The following is a 14,498-nucleotide window of genomic DNA, read 5'->3' on the forward strand; positions in this document are numbered from 1 at the left end:
CCTCAACAAACCCCCGAAAAAGTAGACTGTGAAATTACTTCAAAGCCCACACCGAGAAGATCTCCTCGACTAACTCCTAAAGTACTAGATAGGCAGTTCTCCTGTCATGACAAAGTACCCAACAAAGAACCACCAGTCATCAGACCAGCAGAAGTACCCAACAAAGAACCACCAGTCATCAGACCAGCAGAAGTAGCCAAAAAAGAACCCAGAGTCATCATACCAGCAGAAGTAGCCAAAAAAGAACCCAGAGTCATCAGACCAGCAGAAATAGCCAAAAAAGAACCCCGAGTCATCAGACCAGCAGCAAAAGACCTCAATGTACGTGTGAAGAATACACGGGCAGCAGTACGATCAAGAAAGAATGACAGGAGTGAATATATGAACATGTTTACCATGTTCATCGAGAATTCTTTACCTCGGTTGATCAGGATTCGGCATGACACACTTGGACAAAATGATTTGTGCTGAAATCATCGAGTTTAAAGAGGTCTCCAACTGCATCATTAACATATGGATCAAGTACGGTAAATCATAACTTATGTTTTAGTAAACTTGGCCCTATTATTTTGTTTCCTATATTCAAACTTACTTCGTTATATATATTTGTTTCCTCTTAGACATCTGTATGAGGAGATGGAGAGCAATGGAAGTACTAAACCAGTTCAGTTTGGGCTTTTTGAGAAGCTATATCCAAGGGTCAGTTTCAAAGACAGGACTCAATACATTTCAAAACTGTTAGGCTTGGCAGAATTGGGACAAGTCATCGTATTCCCGTATAACCCTGGGTATAACCTTTTTCATTTGCTAGTAATATTCTTTAATTTGTAGATTAATCACTTTTACTTGTAATTCATGTGTGAGAACAATTTTTACTTTGTTTAGTGCCCACTGGGTGTTATTGGCAATTGATATGGTGAGACGTACAACCTATTACCTTGATCCTTTGGAAGGTAGTCCTGATGAAGAGCTAATGCAGATTGTCAATCAGTTAAGTTTGTTATTTGTATCTTTGATCATGCTATTTTATTTTTATGTCTTATGCTAATTATTTGCTAACGTTAGCTATGTCTCTTAATTGTAGGGGGATTCGAATACATCAGAGTTTAAATTCTGATACAAAGGCCAATGTTCAATGGATACCTGTCAAGGTAAAAATCAGACAAACCTAACTAATTATTGTTAACGTACAGTAAAAAATTAATGTAATTTTGATCTTGTAGTGTCCGAGGCAGCCGAGCAGCTTTGAATGTGGTTACTATGTGATGAAATACATGCAAGATATCATCACAAATGTGAACGTTCTGAAAAATAATGTAAGTATTGAAAATGATTTTTACAATACTGTATCATATTGTTTTAATTTATTGTGAAATGAATCAGCTCAAACACCTGTGTGCTTCTTTACAGTTATCTTTTTATTGCGTATTGTATGCATTTTATAAACTGTGAGGGTACTTATAATGGTGACTATGTTGCATACTGTTGAATAGATTATATGAATATCCATATAGACATGAATTAGGATTTGGGATATACACAATGTACTGCATATCCCAACACAAAACAATTGTTTGGGTTGCAAAGTAGTTGTTAGTGGGGATGTGCTATGGTGTCGTTGCTTGTACTTTACTTTGATGAGGATAAGTTGTCATCCTAATTAAGGTTTTGTATCTACATCCATATTTGTATTAAATCGCGTACTGTTGGGGTTCACAAGTTGCTTCGGCTATCAAATATTGTTGCTGTTGGGGTTCACAAGTTGTTTTTTTTTTTTGAATTACCATGATCAGGATGTTCAGTATTTACCTATATAATTTTGGATAAAACAGTAACATTGTTGGAGTTTATTTGTTGGCTTTAATTGTTAACACACAAATGTATTTAAATGAATGATAATTAAGTAGTTTAGTCAAGGATTTTCGGTGAATAACTTGTTTTAAAATTAAAGTTCAAGGGAGTTGAGGAATACACTGTCAAGGACCTCTCGCGACTTCGTGATCAGTGGGCTACATACGTTGCCAAGTTAATTACAGCCTACAATCGCGAGGTAACATACAAGTAATTTATGATTATTTTTCCTTAAAACAAATCTGTGATTTATTTTTTGTGGTGTGCTAATTGATTTTATATACTTGTAGGTGGAAAAAAAATGAAGGCATATGCGGACTCCAAAATCAGTGACTCCAAAATCAGTGACATTGTTATCTGTTTTTTCTTCTTGGCTAAATTTTCCGAAATTAATTTAGTACTTTATCGTGAATACTACTTGTTCAAAGCTTAATTTTGTACTTGAACTTGTTTTTTACCCCCAAACAATGATGTATTTGAACTATTTTAATTTAACTGATGTATTTGAAATGTGTATTATGTGAATTGCATTACAAGATTTGGTATGTTTAATATATTTTGGGTTTATTTTAATTGTAAAATAAACATGAATAATGTCATTAAAAAAAATAAAACACAACCGGTATAGCACCGTTAATACTGACACTAATTATTTAAATGACGATAAGAATTTTTGATGTTATTGAGTCAGTGGATTCCTGATACTGTAGTCACATAAATCAGTGACATGTAAATAGTATCATTAAATGCTAACGCGATTGAGTCACTATCCTTGTGACTCTCTAGTGACACAAAATACTGACATAAAAATAGTATCAACTGATACTAACATCATAGTATCACTATGGTGGTGATACTATAGTGACACAAAATACTGACGCAAAAATCACTGACACCAAAGATTAGTGTCAGTGTGTTCTGGCTTGAGCATTACTGACACAATTAACAAGTGTCAGCAAAAGTAATTACTGACACTAAATTGGTGTCAGTAAAGCCCATTTTTCTAGTAGTGAATTGATATTATTCTTAATTAGGTGACATTATAATCTTTAACAGACTTCTAAGCATTCCAATTAAAATAAAAAAAATTGTGGCGTGGCTACATGTTATATCTATTGATGAAGTCACAAAAGATTTGACCAAGACAATTGAGATCATTTGCCCTAATCTGATCTGGTTTCTACTAAGCGAGGTTGCACATATTTTGATGATACCATGAGTTACATTATATTTGTTAGACTGACCAAGTTCATGACAGTGACGCCCGAAGCCATGCGCTAAGTCAACATTAATTTTAGAATACTATCAAAATACTTGGGGTATTCTATTATATCTATTAAAAATCCGCAATTCCAAATCGATTAATTCCATATAGTAAAAAAGAAATTGATTTTGGGTAGAAACATTTCATTTGATAGAGACATTGTACTGTTTGTGGTTACAAAACTGTAAAGACACCATTAGATGATCATATTTTATTGGAACTTTTTAACTATCTATCAGTGTTTAAATTATGGCCTCAATGACTTAGTCAAACAATTTTCAAGTATTTTATTTAGCTAGTTAATACATTTTGAATTTTAGGGGAGGTAAAGGCTAAAAAAATCGATTTAAATTTGATCCACTCTCCAATCTTTTAAAAAATGAACTTAAAATAATACTTAGATTGTACGATAAAATACTCCTAAGAGAGAGAGAGAGAGAGAGAGAGAGAGACTAGTATGAGAGAGAAAGAGAGAGGGGAAGAGAGACAGAGACTAGTATATAAAAGGAACTTCTCATGTAGCATTTAGCTTAAATAAATATATTTTATTTACTTGTACTTTTTGTTATTATTCAAAAAATCTCATTCTTATGTAGCGCTTAGCTCACATGGGTAGGAGAAAATTAGGTTGTCATTCAATTATATTGTAATTAACTTTTAAAAAATCTAGTTATTGACTTATGTATGATACATAATTTACTTACCTAGTGGTTAACTGGTTATATGATCACATTATTGGTCACGAATTTCTTTGCTTCACTAAGGAAAGACTATGAGTTCGGATATAATTTTTTTGTCAAACTGAAGACTGATCTCAAAATTCTTACCTTACCATATACAAAGAGTAGGCATTTTTAAGAATTTATAAGATTCAGATTGTTGCGTATAATTTATTTGACTTTGTTAATTTTTACAATTATATTATTTCATTTCAATCAAGTTATGTATAATACAAATAACTTTTCTCTTACGTGCACTAAATGGCATAAATTTTTGTGTAGTGTAAAAGATTTTATTCATAATTTGACTAATTTTGTTGCCTTGCATAATAAGGTAAAAGAACCTTAGAATCAAGCAGCAATTACTGGATTAGCAATATATGCTTTACAGCCAACAAACGTAAACATATATAAGCAAAAACAAAATTACAACCAAATCATAAGGTTTTAACATTTCACAAAGTATCACACTTCAAATAACTTGTTTCTAGTAATTTTAAAATATAAATACAAAAAACAATCCAAATACTTTTATAAGCAAAGTATCACATACAAGGTTTCATAAAGGCCGTGTCAAAAGAATTTCTTTAACTATTAATTTCATAGTGATGATGATCTAACACTATTAAATTAAATTAACTAAATTTCGCGATCAAAAATTTAAAAAACGCATAGAATTGCGGATCAGGTCTAATTAACAATCAAACTTAGCAACCCGCATGCATTTATGTTGTTGATGCGAGATTCTGGTTATACTCATCCTACGACCAGGATATCTGCTCGATCAACTTCACCTCGGTCAGGATCTCTCCTCGTATGCTTTCTTCTCCAAGTATCCCTGCGTTCACAGAAACGAATCAGAGCACGCCGGTTGTTTTCCCGGCGTAAACCCTCCGACGCTCAAGTCAGATGTGAAGGTTCTGGGAACGCTTGCCACAGATCTTATGGCTTTTCTGTAATCTCAGTTCTTAGAGTTCTCTTTTTCTTAGTTCAAATAGCAAAAATTCTAACCCTTTTACCTTCGTTGGTTACCTTTTTATAGGCTTCCTCTGAATCCAGATCTTCCGCAGTCCACGCCCGTCATTCTCGCCACTCTCGGGTGTGGACGCCCTATTACCGCCATTGTCGGCGAATGGAGATGACCCTCGTGCCTTAACTCTCGGATAGGAATGCACGTCCTGCCAACTGTCGTTGACTGCGTCTCCTCGCCTCCATGCCTAGCAGGAGTGACCTTATGCCTCTGACAGGAGTTCGGCCTCCCGAATGGCATATTCGTGGACAAACAGAATACTCCTGCTCCTATTCCCCTGCTACTTGGCTCTTGCAGGATACACCTGCTCGCAGGACCCTGCCACCAACCACCTGCTCATCACGTCTGGTCTCCTCGATGTACTTCCCTCAAACACAGGTCCCCCAGTTTCTGGTGTTGGGTAATGTAATGGACCTGCAGTAGAAACTCAACGGTTCTCGTTCGCGTGGGGCTGGAAAAGGTTGCCAGGAGTCGTGTCATATTTAATTGCGGACGAGGTGATGTGGCAGAAATCTGCCCCTTTATTTGAATTTTAAACCAACGGTTACGAGGCCCTTGGGATTTGGTACCGTTAAATGCTGGCAACCTAAGAGTCCGTCCCCTTTATGAAACCCAAATCCTTTCGTACAGAAAACTCATCATCCACTCCGTCTCCGTCTCTGTCTCTCCGGCAAAGAAGTTCCGGCATAAAGGCCTCCATCTCTGTCTTTCACCGACTGAAACATTACTTCAGGTACTTCTTCTATCTCCTTGGTTTCGGATAGTTGTAGATAATTTCTCTTCTCTTTTGTTCGGGTAGTAGTTGGTGGTGGTGTTGTGGTTAGCGCTTAGGGAATGTCGAAAGGTAAAGAGAAGGTCATTGAGGTTGACGACGATGAGTTGGACTTCCTGCCTAGTCTGCTCACCGACCCTGCTTTTGACCCCGGGATCCCCTTAGAGCCCATTAGATCCAGTGTTGGTCCTAGTGCTAGGAGGATGTCTCCCCAAACAACCTCCTCGAGCGGAAATAGCGATGAAGAGGGATCTTCTGGATCGGAGAACACCTTGAGTGAGGGTCGAGGAGATGATTCTGGTGAGGTGTCCCCATCAGGAGCGTCGCGACCAGAAGAGAGGAGTACAATAGGAGGTAGAGCCCTATCGCGGGATTACGCTATTGATTATATGACGTGCACGACCACGTTTGGTGAGCTCGATGACCTCCGGCTTAGGTATAGTATTCCTGGTGAAATACCTCTTAAGATCCCAGGAAAGAAGGATGCTCCTAGCCGGCCTCCTAGGGGATACGTTACCCTGTATCTGGATAGCTTTAAGTATGGGCTGAGGTGTCCCTTGCAACCTTACTTTGCCCGAATACTTAACGGGCTGAATCTATCTAGTGGTCAGTTGAACCCAAACGGATGGAGAGTACTCTCTAGTCTGTTCATATTGTGGGACAGATGTTGCCAAAGCGAGCCCACAATTGATGAGGTGAAGCACCTGTATCAGCTAAAGAGCAGCCCCAAAGATGCCGGCTGGTACTATTTCCAATCTAGTACCAAGACCAGGAAACCTATAACCGACCTCCCTACTGGTGGTGGTGGGAATTGGAAGAGAAAGTTCTTTTTTGCTGGGGGTCCTTGGGGTCAGGTTGCACAAATGGACGGGAAGGATTATCGGGTCCCACCCCGTTTCACGGTCCCAGGTTGCCTGCTCGCTTTAGATGTCTTGTATCCATAATTGTTCTTACTTTATTGGCTTGTCTCTAACCAAGTGTCCATTTCCAATCTGCTCGTTTGTGTTGTAGTTTCCTAGGGTGTTCATTTCCCGCTCCAACCTGGTCAGCTCAAACAGGTTGAGGCTGTGTTAGTCAATTCCTGCCCGAGCCGAGAGCTGTTAACTACTTACAACTTCCTCGAGTCTCGCTTGATACTACCTGGCCATAAGATGGAGGACGCCGTGATTGGGGCTCTGAACAGGAAACGTTCTCGACCTCAAACCACGAAGAAGGACCAGAACAAGGACGCCCCTTCTGCAAAGCGGGCCAACATCGTGCAGCAAGTCTCTCCCTTGAAGACTTTACCTCCTGCTCCTGCCAAAATTGGGGAGACTAGTGGAGCAGCCACGGATCCTGCTTCCTCTTCTCCTCCTGTCGGGCCTCGATCTCGGTTACCTGACAGCCGAGCAGAACACTTGGTCCCCTACCTCAATGAGTTATCTAAACTCGTGAGCAAAAAGGACCTGGAGGACTTTGACGGCTGCACCTTGGGTGAGCTGGTGGGGGCCATGCAGTATAGCGCTTTCCACCTCAGCTGCATGACTACCTATTACAAGGCTAAGGTTAGCCGCTACGACCGGAAGATGAAGGAAGATATTCAATCGGCGACGACCAGAGCTGACGTGGCCGAGAAGAAAGCAGGGGAGTTGAATCTCGAGAATCTGAAGCTGATAGAGCAAGAATCACTTGCTCAAGCAAAGGCCATTACCCTCGAGGAGGAGCTTACGAAGGTCAAGGAGGATCTGGAAAGGCAGAAGGCTATGTATGAGGCCCAGCTCGAATCTCTCCGCGACTCCCACCGAGCTCAGGTCGAGAACTTGGAGAAGGAGGCCGACAATCAGTACGACCAGGGACTTCGGCATTCTTATCGTTGCATCATGGCCGTCCTCGGGAAGCAACACCCTGATCTGAAGATGGATGACCTTGCAGCTGGTGTTGCTCAACATATGGATGAGGAAGCGGCCAAGGAAGATGCTGAAGGGGTAGAGCCGATCGTGATTGAGGAGGAAAACTCTCCTCCTCGTGCAGTCCCTGCTGCCGTTGGCGAGGCGAGCACCCCCCTGGATGCTACTGGTGATACCCCCCCTGTACCTGAGGAGGTCCAGCCAACCGATGCTGCTCGGCTTACTGATCCACCATCTTCTTAATATATTTCTTGTACTGTAATGAACAATTTTTGTGACGATTATCTCTTCTATTAATTACTAACAATTAATAAAGATGTTTTTGATTACTTTCTTGTGTTGTAATAATGACTTATTTTCCGTTTGAGAATCTGCTCGTCTTGTCTGGTCGAGCAGGTTCTGGCTTGGCATATGGTTTTGCCACATGCCTTGGAAAATTCTTCGATGCTTGAGATTCCGCTCGCCTTCGCGCGGTCGAGCAGACCCTGGCACGCTTGGCTTCTGTCTCGCCGTAAACAGGCTTTGAGACTTGACAAGCCTTTGTGTGCCTTAGAAATTTTTTTTTTTTTTATGCTGGGGGATTCTGCTCGCCTTCGTGTGGTCGAGCAGTCCCTGGCACGCTTGGCTTCTGTCTCGCCATAAACAGGCTTTGAGACTTGACGAGCCTTTGCATGCCTTTGAAATTTTTTCGATGCTGGGGGATTCTGCTCGCCTTCGCGTGGTCAAGCAGACCCTGGTACGCTTGGCTTCTGTCTCGCCATAAACAGGCGTTGAGACTTGACGAGCCTTTGCATGCCTTAGAAATTTTTTCGATGCTGGGGGATTCTGCTCGCCTTCGCGTGGTCGAGCAGACCCTGGCACGCTTGGCTTCTGTCTCGCCATAAACAGGCTTTGAGACTTGACGAGCCTTTGCATGCCTTAGAAATTTTTTCGATGCTGGGGGATTCTGCTCGCCTTTGCGTGGTCGAGCAGACCCTGGCACGCTTGGCTTCTGTCTCGCCATAAACAGGCTTTGAGACTTGACGAGCCTTTGCATGCCTTAGAAATTTTTTCGATGCTTGGGGATTCTGCTCGCCTTCGCGTGGTCGAGCAGACCCTGGCACGCTTGGCTTCTGTCTCGCCATAAACAGGCTTTGAGACTTGACGAGCCTTTGCATGCCTTAGAAATTTTCACAGTTGCAAGTGACTGAAATTCCTCGACGTTCCATTAATTGGAAGATTCAACTTACATGAAATTGCTTGGTCATAAAATAAATAACGGCAAATACGAACAGAAAGAACTTGAAAATATTAATGACTCTTACTGGAAATATTTCCTGAGATGTGCTGCGTTCCATGGGCGCTTCACCTCGTGGCCATCCATGCGAACCAGCTTGTAAGCTCCCGGACCAACTAGCTGCTTGACTCTATATGGCCCTTCCCAATTCGGGCCGAGCACTCCTTGAGTCGAGTCTTTGGTGTTCTGATTCACTCTCCTTAACACCCAATCTCCGACCTTGAACTGTCGTATGTTCACCTTCTGGTTATAATACCGGGCAACCCTCTGCTGGTAAATGACTGATCGCTCGGCTGCTAGCTCCCTCTTTTCCGTTAGCAGGTCAAGATTCAAACATATCTGCTCGTCGTTCTCCTGCTCATTAAAATGGTCTGTCCGATGTGTGGTCGTTCCTATCTCAGCTGGCACGACCGCTTCATGTCCAAAAGCCAAGGCGAACGGTGTCTCCCCAGTTGCTGTTTTGTGGGTTGTTCTGTATGCCCATAGCACACCTGACAGCTCATCAACCCATGCACCCTTTTTTGCTCCAAGCCTGGTTTTCAAAAGCCTCTTGATGGCCTTGTTGGCTGCTTCTACTTGTCCATTCGATTGCGGGTGAGCTGGCGAGCAATACTTCAGCTCTATCCCGAGGTTTTGGCAGAAATCCCTGAAGCTGTGATTATCGAACTGCCTGCCATTATCCGTTATCAGGGCATTTGGGATCCCGTATCGACAGACCAGGTTTCTCCACACAAAGTCTGTCGTTTTCTTCTCTGTGATCCTGCTAAGGGCTTCGACCTCTATCCACTTCGTGAAGTAATCTATAGCAACTATGGCATGCGTTGCTGCTCCTCGTCCCTTTGGCAGTGGGCCAATCAGATCAATTCCCCATTGAGCAAATGGCCAAGGGGAGACCATAGAAGTGAGCTTCTCTGGTGGTTGGCTGGGGAAATTTGCAAAACTCTGGCAGCTTACACAGCTCCTGGTCTTCTCCTGTGCATCCTGGTGCATTGTCGGCCAGAAATATCCCTGCCTTAAAACCTTATGGGCCAGGGATCTCCCACCAGAATGGTTCCCGCAAATTCCTTCATGTACTTCTCTCAGTACGTAATCCGCGTCGTCCTCGTCCAAACATCGAAGGAACGGCAGTGTATATCCTCGCCGATAGAGTATCCCATCAATCATCGTGTATCTCGAGGCCTGGGCTCTAATCTTCCGAGCTCGCAGCTTATCTGGTGGTAGTACCCCATCTCTAAGGTATGAAACTATCGGCTCCATCCATGAGCATTTTTGTTCTATTCGCAGTACCTCCAAATTCTGCTCGATACTTGGGATGGACTTCACCTCCAGAGGGACCGACTTTGGCATCTTTGGGTCTGCTACCGCTGCCATCCTGGCCAAAATATCTGCTCGACTATTCTGCTCCCTAGGGATTTGTACCACCTCCACCGCTTCGAATTTCCCCATCATCTGCCTGACTATCTTCAGGTACTGCTCCATCTTTTCCTCCCTCGGTTGGAATCTTTCACTGACATGATTCGCAACCAGCTGGGAATCAGTTCTGATTTTCACTCTATCTGCTCTCACGGCCTTAGCCAGTTCCAACCCTGCTATCAAGGCTTCATACTCTGCCTGGTTATTCGTTGCTGCGAACTCTAACTTTACAGCATAAGAGATCTCCTCCCCCTCCGGGCCTTCCAATACAATCCCTGCTCCTGATCCCTGCTCCCCTGATGACCCATCTATAGACATTTGCCATACTTGAGCTTCGCCACTGTCTGCAACTACATCTCGTTGGTCTAAACATACTTCAGGCTCTGTAAATTCTGCTACGAAATCGGCCATTGCCTGAGCCTTTATCGCTGCTCGGGGTTTGTAGTCTATGTCGAACTCGCTCAGCTCTATAGCCCACTTGACGAGCCGACCTGAAGCATCTGGCTTGTGCAGAGTTTGACGCAACGGCTGGTTTGTTATTACCGAGACTGGGAATGCTTGAAAATATGGCCTCAACTTCCGAGCAGCAACCACAAGGGCAAGTGCCCATTTCTCCAACGGTGGGTATCTGGTCTCAGCATCGAGCAGGGCCTTGCTGGTGTAATATATCGGATACTGAACTCCTTCTTCCTCCCTCACCAGAACAGAACTGGCGGCCCGATCCGATACCGCCAAATACAGATATAACTTGTCCCCATCCCTCGGTGTGGACAGCAGTGGAGCTTACTGCAAGTATTGCTTCAAGTTCTGAAAGGCTTCCTCGCATTCTGGTGTCCATTCTGTTCTCTTTCCCCTCCTTATCACTTGAAAGAATGGCTGACACTTATCTGTAGCCCTGCATATGAATCTGCTCAGCGCCGCCAACCTACCCGTGAGGCTCTGCATCTCCTTCAGGTTACGGGGAGACCTCATCTGCACAATTGCCTGGATTTTCTCGGGATTTGCTTCAATCCCCCTATGGCTCACCATGAATCCAAGGAATTTCCCTGACTCGACCCCAAAGGCGCACTTCTCCGGGTTGAGCTTCATCTTATACTTCTTCAAAAGCCCGAATGTCTCCTCGAGGTGTCTGACGTGTTCCTTCGGGATTTTGGACTTGGTGATCATGTCATCCACGTACACCTCCATGGTTTTCCCAATCAACGGCTTAAAGACTTTGTTCACCAGCCTCTGATAGGTGGCCCCAGCATTTTTTAGACCAAATGGCATTACCCTGTAACAGAACAAACCCTGGTTAGTGATGAAAGCCGTGCTCTCCTCATCCTGCTCGTACATGGGAATCTGGTTGTATCCCGAGAACGCGTCCATGAAACTAAGCAGACCATGTCCAGCCGTTGAATCTACTAGCTGATCGATCTTTGGTAAAGGGAAACTGTCTTTTGGGCACGCCTTATTAAGGTCCGTGAAATCCACACACATCCTCCATTTGCCATTTACATTCGATATCCATTCAGGGTAATTGACTTCCCGAATGAACCCTACTCTCAAGAGCTTCTCCACCTCGCCATTTATAGCCTCATACCTCTCCTGGTTGAAGCACCTCCTCTTCTGCCTTACTGCCCGAGCACCTTTCTTTACTGCCAGCTTATGACATGCCACCTCAGGGTCAATCCCTGGCATGTCTTCATGTGTCCAAGCAAACACATCTGCATGAGTCTGTAAGCATTTCACCAACTCCCGCTTTTGCTCTCCCTTAAGTCTCGACCCGATTCTGATCGTCTTTCCCGGATTCTCTGGTCCCAGGCTTACTGTTTCCAGATCCTCTACAGGTTCTTGTCTGCCATTCTTGTTTTCCACTCGGGTATCGAGCGATGTTATCTGCATTGCTTCCCTTGCCGCCGAGGAGTAGCAGCTTCTTGCGATCCTCTGGTCTCCTCGTACCACTCCAACTACCCCATTCACCTGGTACTTCAGAGCCAGATAATGGTTGGATAGCACCGCTTTGCTCATCCTCAGAAATGGCCGACCTAGGATCATCTGGTAAGGACCTTCCTCATCCACTACCACAAAGTCCAGTATCATTGTCCTTTCTGTCGGGGAGCTCCCAATCGTGATAGGCAGCTCGACCACGCCCAGAGGGACCAGCCTTCCTCCTCCAAACCCCTTCAAGGAGGTATTGGTGTAATCCAACTTCAGGTCTGCTATTCCCATCTCCTCCAGGGTTGACTTAACAACACATCAACTGAACTCCCTGTGTCAACCAGTATCCTGTCAAACTTCTTGCTAGCGACAGTGGCCTTGATGACCAAAGCATCCTCGTGGGGGTATAGGATCCCTTCTTCATCCTCATCTGTCCACATGATTGGCACTTGCCTGACTCTTGCACGTTTGGCTGCTGGGGTGTTGAAGAATACCTCTTTGCTGGTCATGGCGTATCTAGCATAATTCTTCCTCGACCTATTGGAGTCTCCGGCCAATGTCGGACCCCCCGCTATAACCCTCACTGCGGGCTGCTCGCGTCTCAAGTTCCTGTCACTCTACTCCCCTTCACTTGTTGAGGCTACCATTGGGATGGTCCCATCTACAAACTCGTCCAGATACCGATTTCTCACCAAATCTTCAACCTGGGTCTTAAGATCTCTGCAATCTGCTGTGGTGTGGCCATGAGTGCCATGGAACTTACAATAGCGTCCCATATCCCTCCTGCTGGGTAGCTTGGTTATCGGAGCCGGGAGGTATAGCAACCCTCAATCCTTTATGGCCTCGTACACCTCGGCCAGGGACATCTTCAATGAAGTGTACCGCCCATAGTCCCGGTTCTGGTCAATTAGGTTCACTGCTCTTTCTCTGTTTGCTCCGTTCTGAGTTGGGTGCGGTGGCAGTACCTCTGGTCTGCTCCCTCTGCCACCGTGGGAGTGTTGATGACCACCATATGATGAATCATGCCCTCTCCAAGGCTCCCTAGCTGGGGAGCGAGGAGGCTGCGCCCTGCTGCGCTGATACTGTGGTGGCCTCTGATGAGGCTGGTAAGCAATTACCCGACCTCCTGCTCCACTATCCGAGGCCTGGTGGTTCCTTCTCCTGATCGGCCCATTCCCCGGTAATGCTTTCTTCTCTTTCCTCCCCAACCCTTCTAACTGGTCTATCTTAATTCGTGCTGCCTTCTCCCCTTCAATCTCAATATCTCTCTTAGCCTGCTCGTATGCGGCCGCATACGTCTGGATAGCTGGGCTTCTCAAGTTGTACCACAGCCTTCCTATCTTCACTCCTTCTTTCAATCCCCTTAATGCCTGAGGGTGGTTGAAGGCTCCCAAGTCGAGGACAGCACGATGAAACCTCTTGATGAATTCCCGAAGGGTTTCTTGCTCCCCCTGTTTCATGCTTTTCAGCTCCATCATGGCATCTTCTGGTGCCATTGCCCCACTAAACTGCTCTGCGAATTCCTGGCACATCTGCTCGAAGGTTTTAATGCTGCCCCGAGGAAGTTTCCTGTACCACTCGCGTGCACGTCCCTCCAGGGATAGTGGGAACACCCTGCACCTTTGGGGCTGAGATAATCCTTGTACCCCCGTTATGTCATTGAAGCATTCTATGTGCACCAGCGGATCAGTTCGTCCCGAATATCTAAGGTCCGGGAGATGGAAATCTCTCGGAATAACTGCCCTCATGATATCTGCTGCGAGCGGTGATTCTCCGTCCAGCATTATCCTCCAACCAGGAGCTCTGCTCCTCTCTTGCATATCGTCAATTATCTGCGCTAGTCTGCGCACTTCCTCCTCCAGCTGCACTGCACGACCAGGGTCACGTGCTGCAACTTGATCCCTCTCTTGCTCTACATCATGCAAGTGTTGCCTCAACTCTGTTTCTTCTGCATTCGCCACCCCATCGTCCTCGTAAAAAATCTGTCTTGCCGGGGATTGCTCTTCGTCTCTATGGAATTCTCCCCGCAGAGGTATGTTACCTCTCTCACCACCAAGTCTCCCGGTGGTTTGACTTCTCCTTGTACCATCGGGACCTGGTGCCACTCCACCACCTCTCACCATTTCCTCCTGGGTTACCCTTCGTTCACTCCGCAACTCATGCAGGATGGTTGTCAGGGTCTCCATCTGTTTTTCCATCCGTTCCATCCGGTCGAACATGGCTTTTTCCCTGGCTTCGCTGGCTATCTCCCTCAGCGTCACGGAATCGTTCAGCCTCATATCACCCCCTTGTGCACTACTTCCTCCTGTCTCCATTACTTTTCACTTGCTTCACTCCTCTTCTTGCTATCAACGGAAGCTTTTTACT

The 14,498-nt window shown here is 44.7% G+C and overlaps 3 protein-coding genes across 3 annotated transcripts; 2 read left to right on the forward strand and 1 right to left on the reverse strand.

Annotated features, from left to right (window-relative positions):
- Nucleotides 1–636: 636 nt before the first annotated feature.
- On the forward strand, nt 637–2,309 carry LOC127902394 (uncharacterized). Its single transcript, XM_052441302.1, has 6 exons — nt 637–788; nt 886–990; nt 1,085–1,151; nt 1,224–1,316; nt 1,952–2,050; nt 2,142–2,309. Exons 1-6 carry the CDS (start codon nt 637–639, stop codon nt 2,154–2,156), a joined length of 531 nt encoding a protein of 176 aa, XP_052297262.1. The 3' UTR covers nt 2,157–2,309.
- A 3,389-nt stretch (nt 2,310–5,698) lies between these two features.
- Nucleotides 5,699–7,765, forward strand: LOC127902395 (uncharacterized). The gene is made up of 3 exons (XM_052441303.1): nt 5,699–6,268; nt 6,656–7,426; nt 7,532–7,765. The coding sequence occupies exons 1-3, from the start codon at nt 5,699–5,701 to the stop codon at nt 7,763–7,765; spliced, it is 1,575 nt and encodes a 524-aa protein (XP_052297263.1).
- Nucleotides 7,766–8,822: 1,057 nt separating this feature from the next.
- On the reverse strand, nt 8,823–11,891 carry LOC127902396 (uncharacterized). The gene is made up of 4 exons (XM_052441304.1): nt 11,545–11,891; nt 10,999–11,484; nt 9,586–10,920; nt 8,823–9,270 (listed from the first exon to the last, which is right to left on the reverse strand). Exons 1-4 carry the CDS (start codon nt 11,889–11,891, stop codon nt 8,823–8,825), a joined length of 2,616 nt encoding a protein of 871 aa, XP_052297264.1.
- Nucleotides 11,892–14,498: the final 2,607 nt, after the last annotated feature.

Source organism: Citrus sinensis, chromosome 5 (assembly GCF_022201045.2).
Source record: "Citrus sinensis cultivar Valencia sweet orange chromosome 5, DVS_A1.0, whole genome shotgun sequence".
Lineage (NCBI taxonomy): Eukaryota > Viridiplantae > Streptophyta > Magnoliopsida > Sapindales > Rutaceae > Citrus > Citrus sinensis.